Here is a 22,734-nt window from a genome sequence, read left to right on the forward strand (position 1 = left end):
AGAGGCTAATGATGATCGGAAGGGGAGAAAAGGCCCCTGGGTGGGAGGCATTTCCATGAGCTGGCTGGCTCCAGCCGCCTGGCATTGGTGTGCTGAGCACATTCACTCCCGCACAGCCCAGACGCTCATCCCATGCCTTCCAAGTGCAGGAGAGGCAGGTGGCCTGGAGCCAGCTAGGCTGGGAACCCCGGTAGTGTGGACAGGAAGAGAGGTGGCTGTGCACTGGGCCTGCTGTCCCCAGGGGACCCAGACCATCCTATTGGGACCCACCATGGGAAGGAGGCCTCAGCACAGCCCTGCCAGGAGCCAGGCCTTATTTCCAGAGCCCTACCCTGCCAGTGTAGGAAAGGGGGTGAGTCCACCAGCATGGACTGGTTCACAGCCTCTGCTGCCATCAAACCCAGCATCTCTTTCCTTTCTGTTCCTCTTTTCTTTTCTTTTCTTTTTGACGGAGTCTTGCTCTGTTGCCAGGCTGGAGTGCAGCAGCGCTATCTCGGCTCACTGCAACCTCCGCCTTCTGGGTTCAAGTGATTCTCTTACCTCAGCCTCCTGAGTAGCTGGAAATATACGTGTGCGCCACCACGCCTGGCTATTTTTTGTATTTTTCACCATGTTGGCCAGGATGGTCTTGATCTCTTGACCTCGTGATCCTCCTGTCTTGGCCTCTCAAAGTGCTGGGATTACAGGTGTGAGCCACTGTGCACAGCCCTCTCTGTTCCTCTTTCTTTCCCTTTCCTTCCCAGGCTGTGGCCATCCTCATTCCCTGCTGTGTGTTAGGCCTTTGCCTAGAAAACTCATCTTCCTCCCTGATCAGCTCTGACCCAGAATTATTGTCTGAGTATGGGGACTGGGTGACTTAAAACCCTTCAAAGGTTTAGTTTGAGGTCAAATATACACCCATGACACTAAAACCCTCAAATATATTTATCTAGTAATAAGTGAGTTCGTACATGGAACGGGCTGGCACAGAGAAAGGTTGCCGTCATGTGAACTTTCATTGTTATCGTCACTACTACTGCTGCTATTACTAGTGGGCCCTGTCCTAGGTGCTGCAGGGGCGTTGGGCAGCTCACTCTCCCCAAGGCCTTAAGATACAGTTGAAGAAACAATACTCAAACCCACCAATTAACTTTTGCAAGCACATAAGAAATAAGTGGCAGTTCACTTTAATAACACAAAAGCCATCACAGGGTAATACTGAATTCCATATCAGATACATGACACATATGGTCAATGCTCGAGGGTTCCAAGAAGAAAGAGGTCATTGCCGATTGGAGTGGTCGAGGGGGGACCTGGTGAAGAAAGCCACTTTGGATTGTCAGAAGGGGAGGGGAGCCAGGGAGACAGAATGAGTCCAAGCAGACAGGTATAAAAAGCCAAAGCTAGGCCGGGCGCGGTGGCTTATGCTTATAATCCCAGCATTTTGGGAGACTGAGGCAGGTGGATCACCTGAGGTCAGGAGTTTGAGACCAGCCTGGCCAACATAATGAAACCTCATCTCTACTAAAAATACAAAAAATTAGCCAGGCATGGTGGCAAGCACCTGTAATCTCAGCTACTCAGGAGGCTGAGGCAGGAGAATCGTTTGAACCCAGGAGGCAGAGGTTGCAGTGAGCCAAGATCCTGCCATTGCACTCCAGCCTGGGCAACAAGAGCAAAACTTCGTCTCAAAAAAAAAAAAAAAAAAAAAAAAAGGCCAAAGCTTATTCAGGGGCTAGGGCTAGAGAATAGCTACAGGTTAGAGAAAAAGCAGGTTTTGGGTTTATTTATTTATTTATTTTGAGACGGAGTCTCGCTCTGTCGCCTAGGCTGGAATACAGTGGTGCGATCTCGGCTCACTGCAACCTCTGCCTCCTGGGTTCAAGTGATTCTCTTGCCTCAGCCTCCCAAATAGCTGGGACTACAGGTGTGCACGACCACACCTGGCTAATTTTTTATATTTTTAGTGGAGATGGGGTTTCACCATATTGGCCAGGCTGGTCTTGAACTCCTGACCTTGTGATCCGCTCACCTCAGCCTCCCAAAGTGCTGGGATTATAGGGGAAAGCAGGTTTTAAACAGGATGTGGAAAGCTTTAAACGAGAGGCTAAGAAGTTCAGATTTAATCCTAGAGGCTGGCTAGATGCAGTGGCTCACGCCTGTAATCCCAACACTTTGGGAGGCCGAGGCGGGTGGATCACGAGGTCAGGCGATCGAGACCAGCCTGGCTAACATGGTGAAACCCCGTCTCTACTAAAACTACAAAAAATTAGCTGGGCATGGTGGCCGGCGCCTGTAGTCCCAGCTACTCAGGAGGCTGAGGCAGGAGAATGGCATGAACCCGGGAAACGGAGCTTGCAGTGAGCCGAGATCACGCCACTGCACTCCAGCCTGGGTGACAGAGCAAGACTCCATCTCAAAAAAAAAAAAAAAAAAATTTAATCCTAGAGGCAAAGGAGGCACTGAAGGTGTGGTAAGATCATTTCCTGAAATATGAATTTGTAAGGCCCGCAATGTTAATAAAGATACAAAATGTTGCAGATTACATCTCAAAGGAAGTATGCAAAATCCATACAAAGAAAACCTTAAAAGGCTCCTGAGGCATGCACAAGAAAATCTAGACAAACGGAAATGCACGCTGAGGTCTTGAATAAAAAACTCAACATCATCAAGATATCAATTTACCCTAAATTAATATATATTTAATAGTGTTTTAAATATATTTAAATTATACAATTTGAATTTGTGGGATAAAAAGACAAATGATTAAAAATTTCACTGAAAAAACATGCAATCAAAAATAGGAATATTCCAAAAAATAAGAGTACTAAAGGGCTACCAACCTTTCCAGATGTTTTGTCTATCAAAGAATAGTGTAAACTTATAGTAAAACTGTGTTGTACTAGCATATGAAAAGATGGATATATCAATGGGACAGAAATAGTCCCAGTACATACTGGCATTTAATGGCTGATAGAGATGGCATTTCTAATAGGAAGGGGAAAGATGAATTACTCAATAAGAGTATTGGCAAAACTGGATGGACAGGCAGGAAAAGTTAGTTACATTCATACCTCATACTCCAGGATAATTTTCATGTGGGTCAAAAATTGAAATGTAAAACACAAAACTATAAAAATACCAAAATAAGGCTAGGCGTGATGGCTCATGCCTGTAATTCCAGCACTTTCGAGAGGCTAAAGCAGGTGGATCACTTTGGGTCAGGAGTTTGAGACCAGCCTGGCCAATATGATGTATCCCCATCTCTACTAAAAATACAAAAATTAGCCAGGCATGGTGGCGCACGCCTGTAATCCCAGCTACTCAAGAGACTGAGGCATGAGAATTACTGGAACTCAGGAGCTGAAGATTGCAGTGAGCTGAGATTCTGCCATTGTGCTCCAGCCTGGGTGATAGAATGAGACCCTGTCTCAAAACAACAATAACAACAACAAGAAAAGATCAATCATGGTAAATGCTTTCTACAATGTTAGCGTAGGGAAGGGCTTTCAAAATATGACACAAAATCCAAAAGCCATAAAATAAAAATTTGAAAGTTCAACTACATTAAAATAATGTTTGTGTTGGACCAGGCATTGTGGCTCATACCTATAATCCCAGAGCTTTGAGAGGCCAAAGTAGGAGGATCACTTGAGGCCAGGAGTTTGAGAGTAGCCTGGGCAATATAACAAGATTGCATCTCTACAAAAAAATTAAAAAATTAGAGGGGTGTGGTGGCATGTACCTGTAATCCTAGCTATTCAGGAGGCTGAGGCAGGAGGATCACTTGAGCTCAGTTTGAGCTATGTTGTAAGCTATGATCATGCCACTGCACTCTAGTCTGGGTGAAAGACTGAGACCTACCTCAAAAAAAAAAAGTTTGTATTGGATAAAACACCATAAGCAAAGTCAAACAAACGAGGAAAAAAATTTCTAAAGGGCTAATGTACTTAATATACAAAAGGGCTAATGTACTCAATATACAAAAAGCACCTACATATTAACAGGGAAAAAGACCAATAATGTGAACAAAGAGTTAACAGAAAAAATTATAAGCATCTCTTAAATGTATAAAAAAAAGGTATAAAAAAAAGTACAAGTCACTCATAATAGAGGTCCAAATTAAAAGCCCACGTGCATGCACACACACACACATGCAAATACACAATCTAATAATGGTCCTTAACTTGTTTGAACAAACTAATCATAAAGACATTTTTGAGACAACTTGGAAAATCTGAATATCAAGCATGTATTAGGTTATATTTTTAGGGAATTATTGTTAATTTTATTAGGTGTAATAATGGTACCATGGTTAGGTGGAAAATGCTCATGTTTTTCAGAGATACATACTAGAGTAATTAGGGGGAAATATCATATGATCTTTACTTTACTTTAACAATGCTTCAACCCCCAAAATAGATCAGCAAATATAACAACATATCAACAATTGTTAAATTCAGGTGATAATGTAATGATCCTATTATATTTTTGTCTCTACTTTTTTATCAGTTTTTAATTTTGCATAATAAAAGCCAAGAAGTAAAATGAAAATACACGAACACACTATGTTTCACCTATCAGCTGGGCAAAGATCAAGAAGTCTGATAAAATACTTGTGTTGGCAAGGATGTGGTGAAAAAACATTCATGTGTTGCTGGAGAGGGTATAATTGGCTCAACCTCTATGAAAGGCAATTTGGCAAGACCCCTCAGAATTACAAATGCACATGCTTTTGGACCCAGTAATTCCACTTCTAGGAATTTATCCTACAGATCTATTAATACACTGGTAAAAAAAAAAAAAAAAAATCTACATAGAAGTTGGAAATTCATTGCATTTTTAAAATTTAAAATCTTTTGATAACTTTTTTTAATTAAAAAAATAGGCCAGGCGTAGTGGCTCATGCTTGCAGTCCCAGCACTTTGGAAGGCCGAGGTGGGCAGATCACAAAATCAGGAGTTCCAGACCAGCCTGACCAACATGGTGAAACTCCCTCTCTACTAAAAACACAAAAATTAGCCAGGTGTGGTGGCAGGCGCCTGTAATCCCAGCTACTCAGGAGGCTGAGGCAGGAAAATCGCTTGAACCTGGGAGGCGGAGGTTGAAACAGTGAGCTGAGATCGCGCCACTGCACTCCAGCTTGGACGACAAAGTAAGACTCTGTCTCAAAAAAAAAAAAAGAATGTGGAGGCTGCTTATATACTAATATCAAACAATCATCAAGATACATTGGGTGAGGCCGGGCGCGGTGGCTCAAGCCTGTAATCCCAGCACTTTGGGAGGCCAAGACGGGCAGATCACGAGGTCAGGAGCTCGAGACAATCCTGGCTAACATGGTGAAACCCCGTCTCTACTAAAAAATACAAAAAAACTAGCCGAGCGAGGTGGCGGGCGCCTGTAGTCCCAGCTACTCGGGAGGCTGAGGCAGGAGAATGGCGTGAACCCGGGAGGCGGAGCTTGCAGTGAGCTGAGATCCGGCCACCGCACTCCAGCCTGGGCCACAGAGCGAGACTCCGTCTCAAAAAAAAAAAAAAAAAGATACATTGGGTGAGAAACATAGAACAGTATATAGTAAAAAAACAAAAAACAAAACTACAGCTGGGGAAAAAATATAGACCATGTGCTTATATATGCATAAAATATTTCTGGAAAGATACACAAAAAATGATTAACAGAGGTTGTGGGAAAAGAACTGGATGTCTGGGGGACTGAGGTGGGAGTAAAACTTGTTATTTGCCCTTTTATAGCTTTTGGGTTTTACTTACTGGGTGTATATATTACTTCTTCAAAACAGAAATAGATATATTTTCCTTTTCCTTTTTTTTTCCTTTGAGACAAAGTCTCGCTGTGTCACCCAGGCTGGAGTGCAATGGCACCATCTCAGCTCACTGCAACCTCCACCTCCTGGGTTTAAGTGATTCTCCTGTCTCAGCCTCCCGAGTAGCTGGGATTACAGGCGTGTGCCAACATGCCCAGCTAATTTTTGTATTTTTAGTAGAGACAGCGTTTCACCATGTTGGCCAGGCTGGTCTCAAACTCCTGACCTCAGGTGATCTGCCTGCCTTGGCCTCCCAAGGTGCTGGGATTACAGGCATGAGCCACCGCGCCCAGCCTAAAGAAAATACTAATATGTTTTTCTTTTCTTCCTTTTTCCAAGATAGCCTCATTCCTTTTGTGTGCTTTCCTGCCTTAGGGATTTTTCACCAGGCCAAAATCATAAGCATTTTTAACCACCTGAGCCCATAAGAGAAGTGAAAAGGAGAGAGCAAGGCCGATGGCAGAAGCACTGGCCCCTGGATGCAAAAGGGAAGTGAGGTCTGTAAGGAGCAAGGAACGCTCTGCCTCCCCGAACCCCACACAGCTCCTGTCTGAGGTTCCGCCCTCTGAATACTCTCTACGGGGGTTTAAAGCATAAATGTCTCCCCACAGGGTCACGGCTCAGTCTGTTTCTTGTGTTACTCCTTCGCCAGGCTTCCCGTGGGTCCTCCCTCCTCCCTTCTTGGTTAGCAGCACACCAGCCGCCAGCCCCACCCACTCCAGGACCTGCTTCACCCCCTGATGTCACGGGCATCTGGGAAGTTCACCATCAAAAGTCCCTAGTGGGGTTGTTTTAAAAATAGGAGCCGTCCTTAAACCAAACGGTAAAGTTGAAGTATCTTATCTTTGGAAGCTTCGTCTCCCATTTCTGGGTCCATCTATTTATTGCTTCAGTGGCTTTCTATTACATTTCTTGAGGGTTTTGTGCCTATCCCTCCTTTTTCTGTTAAAAAAAATTTGCTTTCAAGAATAGAAAATAGCAACCTAAATAATCAAAAACAAGGGATAATTTAATATTTTGGTATATTAATGAGGATACTATTAAGGTTGTTAAAGAAATTTCAATGACAGGAAAGGATATTGTAATGTATTTTGGGGGAAAATTAAGATTTTCAAACCTATGTCCTAATGCTGGGTAACTTTTTTTTTCTTTTCTGTGTTTTCTAAAATATTTGCAACGGACATATATTGCTTTTATAATATGAAACGACAGGTGCCATAAAGAAAAATAGGATATAAAGTTCATAAACCCTGAGGACTAATAGATGAAAAGTAAAAAACGTTTCTATCTCGAGGAAGTCTGCATTTTCAGTCACTCACAGCCTTAAGCTACAGGTAAAACTAGTAGGTCAGAAAGACAAGTAGGAGCAAAGGCACCAAGGGAGGCCCATGGACCACGAGTCTTCTGAAAACAGTCATTTCATGCTGAGCCCTTTGCAGGTTCACAACTTGCGATTTCTCTCCTTCTCATGCCAAGAAGCCAAGAGCTTAGGGAACCAGAGTGAGCCATGCTTTGTTTTGCCGTTGTTGTTTTTGTTTGTTTGTTTGTTTTTTGAGATGGAGTCTCCCTCTGTCACCCAGGCCGGAGTGCAGTGGCACGATCTTGGTTCACTGCAACCTCTGTCTCCTGGGTTCAGGTGATTCTCCTGCCTCAGCCTCCCCAACTAGCTGGGACTACAGGCACGCACCACCACACCCAGCTAAATTTCTTTTTTTTTTTTTTTGTATTTTTAGTAGAGGCCAGGTTTCACCATGTTGGCCAGGCTGTTCTCAAACTCTTGACCTCAGGTGATCCGCCTGCCTTGGCCTCCCAAAGTGCCTGGATTATAGGCATGAGCCACCGTGCCCGGCCAAGTGAGCCATACTTTAACAGCCATGAACTTGTGGCAAACCTCAATGACACAGATGCCAATCCACAATAAAGCCTAGCATGGGGCAGACTCTCAGGGACACATCATAAATGATGATGACACAAATTCTACTGTTTCTGTTTAACCAGTTTGGAGAGGAATTTTCCTTTCAACCAACTTTCATCACACTGGTTTTGTGAACAGCTATTTCCCCAACCCTTAAGGATTTGCAACATAGCTAGGGGTGATTCTAAGATGGAAGTTTAGGATGCTTACTACATATCTTAAGATGCAAATGCAAGAATAAAGCCCGTAAGACTGATTTTAAAGTGGTCAGAAGCCGGGTGCAGTAGTGCATGCCTATAGTCCCAGTTACTTGGGAGGCTGAGCTTGGGGTATAGTAATTCAAAGGGAGACAATATAGCCATTAAAATAATTTGCATGTTTGCTGACATGAAAAGATACTCATAGCATATTGCTACATGAAAGAGGGTCTAAGATTATACTATTATAGATAACAATATATACACAGACCTATACAGTCATATACAGTCATACATCTATAGAAATTAAAATGTCTATATGAGACATTAACAAAATCTCTACTTTTCTTTATCTGTTTTTCTCATATTTTCTATATTAAATATATATTCTTGTTAACAAAAATGTTAAAAAGATATCGAAGTAAATATCTTATTGCTTTTTTATTTGTTTATTTATGGTTTTGAGGCAGAGTCTCCCTCTGTCGCTCCGGCTGGAGTGCAGTGGCGGGATCTCAGCTCACTGTAACCTCTGCCTCCTGGGTTCAAGCAAATCTTGTGCCTCAGCCTCCCGAGTAGCTGGGATCACAGGCATGTGCCACCACACCCAGCTAATTTTTTGTATTTTTAGTAGAGAAAGGGTTTCACCATGTTGGCCAGGCTGGTCTGGAGCTCCTGGCCTCCCTGCTGGGCCTCTCAAAATGCTGGGATTACAGGCATGAGCCACTGTGTCCAGCTCTTATCGCATTTTACATAAAATATGATCTTTATATATTATTGCAAAAGAAAACAAGTTATCGTAGACCAGTTTAAATCAAAAAGTTTTTTTATTTTTGAAGAAGGCTAGTTTTCATCTGGAGTTTAAAAATGATAATGGTTTTAGAATGGCAGGGAAGAAAAAGGAGGTCACATTCAAAGCCCCTCAGGTGGCAACGGGCAAGTGCCTATGTGTGTGTGTGCATGTGTGTACATGTATGCAGGTTTGGGGAGTTGGGGTGAGAAGCAGTGAATTTATCCAGAGCAAGGCAGCTGCAGGACAGTCTAGGGAATGTGAACATTATAGTCCAGGTACATAACAGCCCGGAGGTTCCTAAGTAAAGCAGCACCTCCTGAAAGTGTGCTGGAGGACAAAGATTCTAACTGTCCTGTGTAAATGGGACTGGACAGGGGAGAGGCAGGAGGCAGGAGGCTCAAAAGGCTGGTGTTGGAAGGAAAAATGGGAAGGGGCATCTCCGGGGGGCCGCAAAGGAGCACAAAAGGTAAGAATGAAGAACATTCAGTAGGGTCCGCGGGCTGCAGCCCAAGCAGCGCTGTGATGACTTTAAAGCCCTGGGATCCTAGTCCTGTCCTGGCCACTTCCTGGCATTGTGACCTTCCTCATCTCTAGGGAGATGACAACAGCTATACCCTGCCCACTTCACAGAGTGGGTGAAGAGTCATGGAGATGACCTGAACAAAAGCAGCTAGAACATGAAGCAGTTGCACAAATATCAGGCATGGTTGTCTTGCATGCAGGTGGTGGCTGCAGAGAGAGATTACACTCTCTGAGAACATGGGGCTGCAAAAGTCAAGACAGTCCAGGACTTGGCCTCAGCCTAGGTGATGCCTTTAGTGAACAGAGAGAGAGTTTCTGGAGAAGCACCGATTTGCTGAAAAGGATCAGTTCCCTTCCCCAGGCCAGGAACCAAAGCTACGTGGTTCAGGGTAAAGAAACACATTGTCAATACCACTCCATAGGTGGCTTCTGCTCAAACTCTCTGAGCTAGAAGAGCATTGGGAATCATCTAGTTCAAGCCCCTGGTGTTACAGGTGAGGATAAAGAGGCCCCGAGGAGCAGAAGATGACTTGATCAAGGTCCCCTAATGATAGAGGCAGGAGGACAGAAGAGTGATATTGCCAGGTAGACCATTTTCTCCTCACCTATGGGTAACAAGCTAACTCAAACAGCATCTTCTCTTTACCGGACTTCTGCACAGCCTCCCCACAACCCGTTCTCCCTACAGAGGGTGATCCTTAGTAGTCAGAGCGAGCCCTAAAAACCCAAATCTAACCATGTCATTTTCCTGCTGAAAGTACTTTGATGGGCTGGCAGCAGCTCCTACCCTCCACCCTCTACTGAAGGCTCAGCTCCTGTCCTGCAGCCCACAGCTATTGCTCCCTCTCTTGGACCCTTCAACCTCACCACTGTTTTGCAAAGAACTCCCTCCTTAAACTCCACAGCCACCCCTTTTGAGTTTTCCTCTGCTTCCTGCCCAGGACCTTGGCAACGCTGGTGGCCTATCAGGCCTGTGAGGTGGCCCCTGCCTGCCCTCCTATCAACACCACCGACCCTATGCTCTGACTCAAACATGCTTATCCCCTGAACTGAGCTGCAGTTTATGTTACAAACTTTACAGTTCCCAGCAAATCTTCATAGCATTTGTCATAATTTGCCGTGCACATGTGTCTATGCATATAGACGCATGTGGGATTATTTGATCTACCTCTGTCTCACTAGACTGTAAAATGAGACTCTCTGGTTGATCTACTTTCCCGAGTCTGAAGGCCAAAGGGTTTGGAGGTAAAATGCTCGCAGAGACTCAGCTGCTACTAGCCTCCTTGTCACTCTCTCTCAGTGACATGTTATAAAGGGAAAATGGAAAATTGCTACAGATGCTCTGAAAACAACACCCTTGGCACCTCCTCAGCCAAGCAGCATGTGGGGGACACATGGGGCAGGGAGAATGGGTGCTGGCTGCTCCTGAGAGCCATAAACACAGTCAAGGCCTGGGGTCAGAGCTTGCCCTTGGGAACAAATCCCACAGAAATGTCCCAAAGATGGAGGAGGCTATTAACATGGTTCACTCAGACTACACTGCCGGGGGAGAGAACACAGTCTTATTATTAACCTCAGCGTATTAATATTTGATAAAGCATCTTCACAATGATAGATAGCAGTCACCCATAGAAGGGAAGCAGCCTTGGTTCTGTAAAGAGTTCTGAGAGAGGAAGTATAGCTTTTATCAAGAGTGGTAAGGGGACAATGGAAGGTTTTATGTCCTGGGCAGGGGAAACCGGCCCTGGGCCACACAGTGCAGGTGGCATGCTGACATCTCTTGCAGGTTTATCTGCACAGGTAACTGGCAGGTTTATCTACACTGTGTCCTGCCTGGGGGCAGGGGGACAATCTCACCATGGCTGACCTCCCAGAGAAAGCTGCGGATCCAATTTTTTCCCTCTGACATTAAAATGGTTGCTGACAATGATAGCTATTTCTGTGGCTAGTACATTTTCCCAATATGTAGTCTCTAAATAAAACTCCATTTTATGTTTTGAAATCTGAGAAGAAGAAAACATTACAAACCTCCCATTAATGACACTACCATCTTTGTTGGTTACAGGTATCCGGAGACAGATATGGGGGGACCATGGACAACTGGTGCCTTGCTCTCCAGCAGCTGCACCTGAATCTGTCAACTTAACAGAGAAGCTACTGATACCCATCCAGGGTGGTGAGGTCCTGCTCCCTGAGAAATCACTCACCCTCTGGACACAAAGCCCTCCTAGGCAACCGGGGCACCTGAGATCAGCATCCTCCTGTACACAAGGGGAAAGGGGTCTGAGAGAGAGGCCAAACATGTCCGGAACACTCTCAGGCCCTTTCAGCAGCCATCAGGAAAAGGCCTCTACCACCCTCCCCGGGGAGTTCCTGGCAGCCAAGGAGGTGGGCGGGGAGCAGGAGCATCTGAGGAATGTCCGCTACCACAGAACTTAACCTCGGGGCCTGCACGCAGTGGGTCCAGAAGACAGTTAAGGTTCAGAGTGGCAGCAACTATGTGCTTCAGAGTGCAGGGACACAGGCTGTAGTGCACCTGCTGTCCTGCAGCAGTCTCAGAATTGTCCTCAACCAACCTCACCCCTCAGCCTCATCTCTCTTCCGGGAAGAAGGCTACAAAGAGACAATGCAGGAAGGAAGGTCATCTCTAGCTTGCCGCATCACTTGGATTTGAATGTAAAGGCAAAACCTGAATAGGTAACACAGATCTCTATACACCTGGTTTTAAAATGAGAGGCCCTGTGTAGTCTATCCTTTGGTGATTGCTCCATGGGCCAAAGAACAGGAGGAAGACTGAGAAAGAACATGAAGGCTGTGTCTCCCACAGGCTCTTTGCAGGAGGCTCTGGACTGCTCCCTGCACTGCAAGATGCCTCCGAGATGCCTCTGTGAGCCGAGAAGCTGTAAATCACGCAGCAGGCGGCACATAGGATGCCGGGGGCCAAGCTGTGTGCATGGGTAAGGCAGGGGAGTGGAAGGAGGGAGGGGAGGGAAGAGAGAAAAGGGGAGTGAGGCTCATGCACAGGGCTTCTCTTTTGGGGCATCTTTCCATGGGGTTCCTCCACTCCCTGCTCTCCCAGCTGGGCCACATCTACCCTGAGGCAGTGTCCTCACTGGAGTCACTGGAGTCTGTACCCAGGTGCCGGGGAGGGGAGGAGTGTGCAGGCAGGCAGGCAGATGCCTCCTCTGGGGCGAGGAGAGGGAGACAGAGGGCGGGCATTCTGACTGGTAAGTTCCCTGCAGCCTGCAGTGCTTCATTCTTCATCCAGACAGCCACGAACGCTCTCTGGCAGCTCCCAGTATGAAAAGGGGAAGGAGAAGAAATGGGGCTGTGTGACAATTAGGGGGACTCTAGGAGATAGGGGGAGCCTTTCTATTGAAACGTGAAGGCTGGAACCTTTTGGAAGGATAGGAACTTGGGCTTTTCAGTTGCTGCTCTTCCTGTAATCCCTCAAAACAGGTCTAGAAAGTAGGAAGGTGCCAGAGGCAGTCATTGAAAGAGAGAAGCATGGTCTCCAGCCCAGGAAGAAGCCTCAGGGCTATCTGCTACTTAACCTCATGACAGGCGGCCAGTTTAGAGACTGACGTTAAAAAGCTAAAATCTGCTCAGGGAGCTACAGGGCAAATATTCCTGCTGGGATCCCAGCCCTCCCCTTGGCATTGCCAAGGTCAAATCCACCCCCTTACAGGAGCCTTCTGCAACATTTTCCTACCCATCTTCCTTTTCGCTTTAGTTAGGCCGACTCCCAGTTTCATACAGAAAGTCATTCATTGTGGAGAGAGGTCAGGTTTTTATGTACGAGGACAGATTAGCCAGATGGCTTGTTTCTTTAGGTCCAGGAAGGAAGACCTGGGAGTGGTATGAAAGGCAGAATAGGGAGTATTTCCTTCGGAGTTGAGAGGAATTTTACTTAAGAGGCAGAAAAGAGCACATCCAGTCACCCAAATTCAGGTCTTCCAACCATAGGTCATTAAATGGAGATGGACCTAGAGAAACTGTCTCATCTGGAAAAGCATTTGACGAGACCATCATCCTTAGGTTTCTTGGGCCTTCCATGTCACCCAGTCAGATGGCAGAGACACAGCCAGGGTCATGGACTGAATAGTCTTATGGAGAGAGAGACCTGCACGGCATGGGGCTTCATCTCATGGGCATCAGGTCTGGGGGAAGGGGAAAGAGCCCAGAGCTCCAAGCACAAACATTAGCCTGATTTCCTTGGTCCCTGGCTTTTTCTTCCAACTCAGACTTCTGAGGCAAAGGAGGGTGGGGGTTAAGAAGGAAGAAACAGGTCCCGGAACAGGCCAATGTACAACAGGCAAGGAAAAAGACCAAGCTCATGATCTTGAATGTCTGAAGTCGGGAAAAGAGAAAGGACAGAAAACACCTATGGGGAATTTTCTTAGTACTAACATTATCTAACATTCACCTAGCATTTTATTATTAATAAAAACTTTCATAAACTTTATCTTATTTGCTCTTCACAACAACCTTGAGAAAATACTATCATCCCTATTTGATAAAAATGGAAAAGGAGTCAGTGATCCTCCACTGCGGTGGCATTAAAGGCGGAATCAAGACTTGAATCTGGATCTTGTGACATGTTCCTCCTCACCCCAGGACCTTACATTTCTGAAGAGGATGCCAGGCCAATTTCCCCTACTTTACCACATATACCTATGAAGCAGGTCACTGCTATCTTCTAAGCAACTCAGGGCTGAATCCCCTCCTTGCCTTAATATTCCTGTGAGTGGGAGAGTGGCTGAGAGCTCCTGCTCCCTAATGTTTCTTTTGAAAGACTGACCCCTGCCTAGACTGTTAAGGTGGCCCCAGTGACAGTACTAAAGGGAAAAAAAGTCAAGACTTTGAGACTAGGAAGGCTGACATGCTCCCTTTCTCCATTTTGCCTACCCAGCAGAATGGGCACATCTGCCACTCTATTTAGACCTTTCCAAAGCTTTAGCTCAAGCCCAGATCACCTAGAGTGGACTCTCAGGAGAAGGAAGCCAGTAACCACTTAGGTTGTTTGTTTTTTGAAAATCTTGAAAGGACCTCAAACTTGCATGTTTACTTGTTGGCCAGATGTTCTGAATCGTTAAGGCCCAGGCATACAATTCTACGCTCTGTGGCTTTTCCTCTCCCCAGGGGGCATTCAGATTCTCTGGTAAGTCAGATGCATGCTCCTGGTGAGGCGTAGGCTCAACTAGGCACAGCCAATGTCAGCAAAGGCTCTTTCCTGATCAACCTAGGACTGACCACTAAGCACAGAGTCTTGCTCTGTCACCAGGCTGGAGTGCAGTGGCATGATCTTGGCTCACTGAACCTCCTCAGGTTCAAGCGATTCTCCTGCCTCAGCTTCTTGAGTAGCTGGGATTACAGGCATGCACCACCATGCCCAGTTATTTATTTATTTATTTATTGTAATTTAGTAGAGACGGAGTTTCACCATGTTGGCCAGGCTGGTCTTGAGCTTCTGGTCTCAAGCCATACACTTACCTTAGCATCCCAAAGTGCTGGGATTATAGGCATGAGCTACCACGCCCAACGCCCGGCTTTGTGCTTGGCTCTTTAACGTATCTCCACCAACTTCCCAAGCAGCTCATCAGACCTGGCGACAACACACACAGGCCAACCGGAGAAACCAGGGGCCCTTCTGCCTGCCAGAATTACACGCACCCTTCAGTTCCCAGCTCAAAGGCTGCCTCCTCCATGAACTGTTCTCTGATTCTCCCTGCATCTCTTCCTTGGCTCTCTCATTGCTGTTTAATTTATGTGCTCTTCCTACAGTTCTTCTCTAATTCCTCTCATGCTAATTAATTGTGAACATAGTTCATTTTTCCCTTACAGATTGTGAACTCCTGAGAGACAGACACTATATTGAATTCATCTGTGGTTCCCCTCTCCCCTTTCACGTTTGGTCAGGGGTTTAGCTTTAAACATAGTAAGAGTACAACAAGTAACTATTAAAATAGAATTTACTTTGGTTTCTTAAAAAAGATAAAAGGATCCCTGCACGAAGTCCAGTCCCCACTTTTACCTTGCTTTGGCAAATTTTACGGAATATGGTACCCTCTCCCTCCACCTGGATCACCAGGGTCATTGCAGCTAGATCCAGCCAGCACAGAGATATAAGAAGGTAAAACCAGACTGACAAAGCCAATGGTTCCAAGTCTGGTTGGCTTCAATTAATGTATACAAAAGCAATGGATCACTGCTATGGTCTGTCCCCAAGGGAAACCAAGGGAGAATTTTGTGGGGTCAAGGAGGGTGAGAAGGAAATGAAGGAAGAAGAAAGAGAGTTTCCTATAAAGAGCAAGGACACCAGTGGTGATGAGTGAGACCCAAGTGAATTCCTTGTCATGATAAGGGAGATGAGACACTGCAGCATTCCCTTCCCAGAATGAGAAGCCCAGACACTCCAAGGTGTGAGGTCATTATGGTCCCAGAGGGTCCAGGGCCTGCTCAGGCTTCAAGATCAGCTGGGGACTGTGGTATCTGGGAGCTGAGTGCAGGGAGGGAGGATGGAAGAGGATTACTACAACCTTCAGTTTGGACCATAAGGTATGGGGGCAGTGGGAGAATCACTCCAGACAGTGTTTATGGGGAAGGTTGTGGTCTTCTTAGAAGGTGGAAGACAGGAACAGTCATTGAGAGGGAAACAGGTCCAATGTGGGCTGCTGACTGGCGGATCAGGGGAAGGAACCCAGCCCCCACACATACACACACAACACCATGCAACTCCGCCTTTCTTACTGGCCGAGGACTTAAGGTCGGAATATAGTTATCCTGGGCCAAGTTCAGAGAGGCAATACGCACAGGAGTTGGGGGAAAAAAAATCCCAAGAATCAGATATCAGCCAACAGGGAGAGGAGAAGTCATTTCTATTAGAGATTTAAGATATTCTCCACCCCCATCTTCTCTCTCTCTCTCTCTCACACACACACACACACACACCCCGAGAGAGAGAGAGGGTGGGGCTGGAGAATATCTTAAATCTCTAGTAGGAATGGCTTCTCCTCCCCCTACCGGCTGAGGCCCGATTCTTGGGATTCACACACACACACACAAACACACACACACACACACACACACACAGAGAGAGAGAGAGAGAAAGATCTATTATGAACCTGCTAAGCAAAAATCTAATTCCAGCTTAAGGATGAAAGGTTTCATCAAGAAAATCCTTCCTGAGGCAGTGGCAAGGATGTTATCTGCTCTCGATTTCCTATCCAATCACTCCTTTTGGGACCACAGAGAGGACGACAATTCCTCTCTCCAGCCCTAGGCAGGAAATCGGGGTTAACCAGGAGGCCCTGTGTACCTGCGCCTGGCTGTCCAGCCCTCAGACACTGCTTTGCCCAGACTCTTGTACTTCTCACTTTGGCCGCAGGTCACTCAGGACAGATGCAGAGGGCAGGCCCCACCTGGTCCCAGCTTCAGCACCTCCTCGCTTCTCAGAGGCCCTTGGGGGCAGAGGCTGCCAAAGCGTGTGCTCCCTCCCAAGGGGACCCCCACCTCCCTGAGCCCGGCAAACATGTCTCCATCACTGCCATGCCAGGGCTCACCCAACACACACGGAGGATCCACACTAACTGGGGAGGGCTGTGAACCTTGTGATTGGGAGAATGCCCTCCAACCCCTGTGGCCCCAAACAGTACCTGCCAAGGCCTTGATCCGGGACCTCTCAAAGAGCCTGGCTGAGCTGTTGTCATTGTCCAGCTCGTCGTCTGGGGCATCCCAGCGGGCATTGATCCGGCTGTAAGGTGGCTGGTTGCCCACATTTTCAAACTCTGCGGCCGATGTCATGTCAGCAGGCTCTTAGCAGCTCGGCCTGCCTCAGTCTTCATGGAAGGATCCCTGGGGGACGGCAACACAGTCAGAGGGTTAGCTCTCTACCCGCTCGGACTTTTTCTCAGGGGAAACTTATTCGGAGCATCCAATGTGAGTAGATTCTGGCGGGAGCAGCACGCCGTGTCATCTGCCTGGGCATGCTTCCTACCCGGGTCTCTGGGTCGTTTGTTATAAAATATTGCAGCAGCAGCAGCAGCAGCAACAGTACCGGCGGCGGTGGCGGGGATGGAGAGCTGCATGTAGCAAGGGTCAGGATGGCCAGCAGGTGGAGACATCAGTCGCAGCCGGCCGCTTCCTCCAGACCCGCCGCCCCGCCGCAGGGAGCACCCCGGGAGAGGGGAAGCTCTCCCGGGAGCCCAGGAGCCAGAGGCTGCGGGGCACGAGCTGGGGAAAGCAACCTTCCCCCTGCGGACTGGGCCAGGACCTAACCTGGTGAGGGAGATGGGGATAGGCCAGGGGAAGGGAGAAGCTGGAAGTAGGCTGAGTCTGACGCAAATGGGAACCATGGGGAGAGATGGATGAGAGAGTTAAGCCACCACTGATGCCACCAGCCCAGGGCAGCTGCACTGGGGGGACTTCGCTCCTCCTGGAGGCTTTTCGAGAGCCCTCTGAGTTCCTTCCCAGCAGCTGGTATTCAGAAAGTGACCTTGCATTTTAGGGCTTCTTTGGAGCATGACCAGGTGCTCAGATGAGGTCTCCTGTTGAATCCCAGGACAGATTGAGCAACCCAGAGGAGCCTGCTGTCCCATGAAGCGCATGGCAGTCAGGGCATCCCACGGACAATGGAACCGTGCATTGCGAGTCCATGCGATGAACCAGCACATCAGGAGCACTGGGTCTTCCCTCACCCGTCATCAATCATTCCTACTCACTCATTCATTCATTCACAATTAATTCAAATATGTACCAGGCTCCAACAAGGTGGCAGGCACTGTACTAGGCAGGGGCAAGCAAGACAGGAAAGGTCATGTCCCCATAGAGCTTGGACTCTGGTGGCAGAGACACACAATTAAGCAAGCAACTACAAGAAGGTGTGATGTATGTCATGGCTGGCTTAGGTGGGGACTTGGCGGGGACTGGCGCCAGGGAGGGGAAGTTGAAGTTTATTCCTAAAGGAAGCTTGGAGGTACCCATGAAGGGACAGATGGGAAAGGACAAGAGTCCAAGCAAAGGGAATAAAGAGCAGGTGTAAAGTCCTGAAGCTAAGAAAGAACACAGCGGCCGGGCGCGGTGGCTCACGCCTGTAATCCCAGCACTTTGGGAGGCCGAGATGGGAGGATCACAAGGTCAGGAGATGGAGACCATCCTGGCTAACACGGTGAAACCCTGTCTCTACTAAAAATACAAAAAATTAGCCGGGTGCGGTGGCGGGCGCCTGTAGTCCCACCTACACGGGAGGCTGAGGCAGGAGAATGGCATGAACCCGGGAGGCGGAGCTTGCAGTGAGCCAAGATTGTGACACTGCACTCCAGCCTGGGCGACAGAGCGAGACTCCGTCTCAAAAAAAAAAAAAAAAAAAGAAAGAACACAGCAAGCTTTGGGAACCTTAAGAAGTAATGGGAAGGCAGGGCTGGGATCGGGGAGAAAAGTGAGGAGAGGGCCAGCGGGGCCAGGCTCGGTCTTCGATGCCCTGGGCCCTAGGAAAACTACTAGCTTTCTTCATCTGTACCTGCCATTCGCTCCTCTTTCTGGGAATCTTAAGGGACTCCAAGATCAAGTCTGTAAGAGAGCAGAGGACCCAGAGCCTTCACATCCAAGAGAGCAAAGCGGGAGGTGGGGAGGCTGTGAGGCAGACCCGTGATGGGGGTTGACAGCCAGTGAGCTGTAAGGGAGACCACTCCCTCTGTGGGTGTGTGCACCCACAGCACACACACTGGCTCACATCTGACACACTGACACACACCAGCACACACATGCGCACCCACCAGGCACACGCTTTTGGAGGCACTGAAGCACATTCACCAGCCCAAGCGTGAGATGGCAGCAAGGCTACAGCCTTATTTTTCACGTACAGACTCACTTGAGACTGCATTTTCCCCAACCTGATGAATCCATCCCACCACATCCTTTTGAGGTAAGACAGGAGCCAGGATTACCCACCCTAATTGCCTTGGGAGAAAAACCAAGGTCTGCTGCAGGAGGAGGCCTCCCCAGGGTCTTCCGGGGAATGACTGTGGCTGGGACCAAAGGCCAAACTGGAGTGCAGTTTACCCCCCTCGACCAAACAGGTTTCGGGAGGGCAGGTGGGGAAAGGACACAGTGCATGGGGACAGAGGGCATTTCCCAGCCAGGACTTGACAAAAGTGTTTACCACTCAAGAGAAGGGAAGGTGCAAGGTGGGAAAACCAGTCATCCCCCCTAAACACAGGATACCCCATGATGCCAGGCCTGTGCCCAAGGCCATCCTTGTCCCTTTGAACAGCCTGTCCTCTTCTGCAGATGGACTTGCTGCTTCCAGGACTGAGATTTCGCACCCAACTGGCTGGGCAATGCTAGCTGGGAAAGATAGCCCCCGCCCCCGGCCCCATGCCTTTCCCTACTTCCCTTAAGAAACTACCACTGACTTGGTCTCTGAGCCAGAGAGGGACTGACAGGCTGACCACCTTCTGCAGGGCCAGAAGCCTGTCCAGCAGCCCCTGAGAAGGGCTGAGCTGCCAGACGCAAGAGGTGAGGTGAGATCAGACCCTGAGTGCAGGAAGTAACCGGACTCTGGCTCTCCTATTCGTCCTAGGCTATTTTTAAGAGTGGCCGAGAGAGGCCCGGGCCGTGGGGCTGGAGAGTGAGATTACCTTTGCTGTGGCTCCATAAATAAGTCTGCCCCAGAAAGATGAGCCTGAGCAGGCCGACCAGCAGTCCCGGTGTTCAAGACAAGATTGATGGCCCTGGGTGCAGAAGAGCGGCGGCTCGACAGTAATTCATCCTGCTTAAAAATGCCATCCCTCCTGCGGCCACGGCTCAGAGAAGGCAGCAGCCGGGCAGCAGCTCTGCCAGGAATGGGAAGAGATGTATATGTGTGTCTAAATACACAGCTGGAGTTTTTTGTTTTTGTTTTGGAAAGAGTCAGGTCCCTGAAAACAAACACCAAGGAAAGATGGTTCAGAAACGAAAGTGAGGCCCCTTTCCTTGTGCCCCTCTTCCCCTGCCATGCCCACCCCAGGCCCTGCCCAGATGGCATTCCATCAGAGTCAAGGGGGTCATGGGATGGGCCAGTACACGCAGGTAGGGAAGCTCTCGGAGAATCAGGTGTGAGAAGCAGGAAGGAAATAAATAAGAGAACAGCAAAGCTACAGATAGTTAACAAAAAGCAAACATGAAGATATGCCTGTCCAACACCAGATTTAACCCATTCTCAGTGTCACCATGTCTCTTTCTGTACTGTTACAACGGCCCTTCAAAGGCCTGGCTATAAAGAGACGACCATGACCGAAAAAAACAGCATATGTTGGGGCTCATGGTGGGGACACTTAATCAAATGGGGAGTCATGGAAATGACATTTAAATTGCTACCTGGGAGGAACTTGGAGATGAGATGATCTGGTCTCATTTTCAAGGATATAAGTCATCTGCACATCTAGAGTGGCCTTCCATGAGTCACGGAGGACCACAAATACATGGCTAAAATTAGACCTTAAATTGCAATTCAGGCCCATCAGTAAACCCAGGAAAAAAGGCATAAGTACTTCCTTGTCCATTCATTCCCCGACTCACCCACAAGTCCCCCCCAAAATTCCTTCTCTGAACCCACCTGACCCTTGTCAAAGTATAGGTGGGTCTTCTCTGGTCTCTGTGATTCTGTGCCCAGAGAGGTCCACCTGCCCCATCCATCCATCCACCTGCCCATCTAGCAGCTCTAAATGCACAGTCCAGAGTCATCCTTACCTGCCTTCTGCCACCCTCTGACCCCAGGCTATATTTTGAGTAGGATGGGACCCGAGAAGTCTTGCCCACAGCTCAGCACTGAAAAGTTCATGGGATCACACAGAGGACTCAGCTCACAGAAGGAACGTATACTTATTAATGCATTTCACAATACCACTGATGCAACTCACAGCTCCAACCTTCACATCCGCCTCTGAGGTCGGATGCTAGGCTTGGAGCCTCAACCTTACATGCTATGTCCAGTTACTCCCTGGGTTGGTTAAAAACTGAGAAAGTGGTGGTAGCAGCTCCTCTCCCAGCCTGCAGGGTGCTGATGGAGCCCAAGCTAGAACCTATGTCAGCCCTCGCCGAAGCCCCAAGCAGAAGAGGCAGCTCTTCTCTTTTCTCCATCCTCTAGTCCCATAACAAAGTAAACAGCATCCTCTCCTCTTCCCTGGGTCATACAAAAGTGAGAAGCAACAAAGCACAAAGATCTACTTCCAAAGTGGGAAACCAGGGGAATACAAGGCAATGCAGGGCTGAGGAGCAGGCTGTTGCAATAGCAAGGACACTGTCTTGCTTAAACAGTATTGCTCCTTCCACTCTGTTGTTATTTTCTCTCTAGCTGTAAGGTTTGACCCCCTCACCTGTTTTCTAGTTTGTCCTGCCCCCTTATGCTACCTCAAACCTGCTTTTAACATAATTTGGTATTGTGGCAACCCGGTCAGGAGATTAAATCCTGAAGCTTCTCTGGTAATTTTTCTGTCAATCCATCACCAAAAAACGAACATCCTTCCTCTCCCTCTAATCATAATCGCATTGCATATTCACAGGCACCTTAAAGAATAGTTAAATACACAAAAACACACGTGCACACACTTACTAGAATGAGAAGCAATAAAACGTGCAGTGCAGAGTACTTACTCTAAATCCATCTGCAGCCCTTACCTCCTCCCTACTCTCAAGCTCTAGTCTGGCACCTCCATCTGCCTATCAGACATCTCCACCTAGAAATTACAGCTCAGTCTCAATATGGCTAAGACTGAGCATGGGGCTACCAGGACAGCAGAACCAGGGAGTTTCAATATTATGGGGTAATGGTGTGGCCCAGATAAGCATGCCACCTATGGGTGACCTTTCCAGTCAATGGACACCACCAGCAGTTCCTGGACAAGCCACTTCCCTTCCCCAGAGCACATTCTGCTTTTTCACACTGCAGTTCCCATCCCAACCAAGCCTGGCTATTAGTGCATCACTGATGGACTGTGGTTTGGGGTGCTTAAAGTCCCAAGATTACTACCCATGGTTGCTACTCAGGAATCTCCATGCATCTGCAATATTCTGGTCATTCTGGTGCACTGCTGTTTGGTGAGGCCTTTACTAGACACTTCTACTCCAGTTTCTGTCACCCGGCAGGGGCTTTACATGCCACAACTTGTCCACCCTCATCATGGAAAAATCTCCTACCAAGAACTGGCTCCAGTTATGCTGCAGCTGCTGGAATAGGGGTGGGGGTGGATAGGATCATAGCTCCAATCGTTCTTATAGGATTTGGTTGAGGAACAGGTGCTGCTCAGCTCTGATGTAGGGACTGGCCCATCAGCCTTCTATCGTAACAACAGTATCTATCAGCACTTCACATCCTGCACAGAGGCAAATTTCCACTGGGAACCATTAAAGGAGAGGGGAGAGATGATACTCTTATATACATATTAGGTTGGTACAAACGTAATTGTGGGTTTTGCCATTACTTTCAATGGTAAAAACCACAATTATGTTTGCACCAACCTAATAGTTTTTAAAC

General features: G+C 47.7%; 1 protein-coding gene across 4 annotated transcripts in view; it reads right to left on the reverse strand.

The window, feature by feature from the left end:
• The window catches only part of SPTB (spectrin beta, erythrocytic), a 137,615-nt gene that overhangs the window by 62,563 nt on the left and 52,318 nt on the right, over positions 1–22,734 (reverse strand). For 2 of the 4 annotated variants that reach the window (XM_077941135.1, XM_077941136.1), the window contains exons 2-3: positions 19,862–20,140; positions 16,880–17,078 (exon numbers count right to left, since the gene is read on the reverse strand). In XM_077941135.1, the coding sequence (XP_077797261.1) occupies positions 16,880–17,027 (148 nt within the window). In that variant the 5' untranslated portion in view covers positions 17,028–17,078; positions 19,862–20,140. The remainder of the gene's footprint in view (positions 1–16,879; positions 17,079–19,861; positions 20,141–22,734) is intronic. The other 2 variants (XM_015143891.3, XM_077941137.1) reach the window with 1 other exon arrangement.

The sequence above is a fragment of the Macaca mulatta genome, chromosome 7 (genome assembly GCF_049350105.2).
Source record: "Macaca mulatta isolate MMU2019108-1 chromosome 7, T2T-MMU8v2.0, whole genome shotgun sequence".
Lineage (NCBI taxonomy): Eukaryota > Metazoa > Chordata > Mammalia > Primates > Cercopithecidae > Macaca > Macaca mulatta.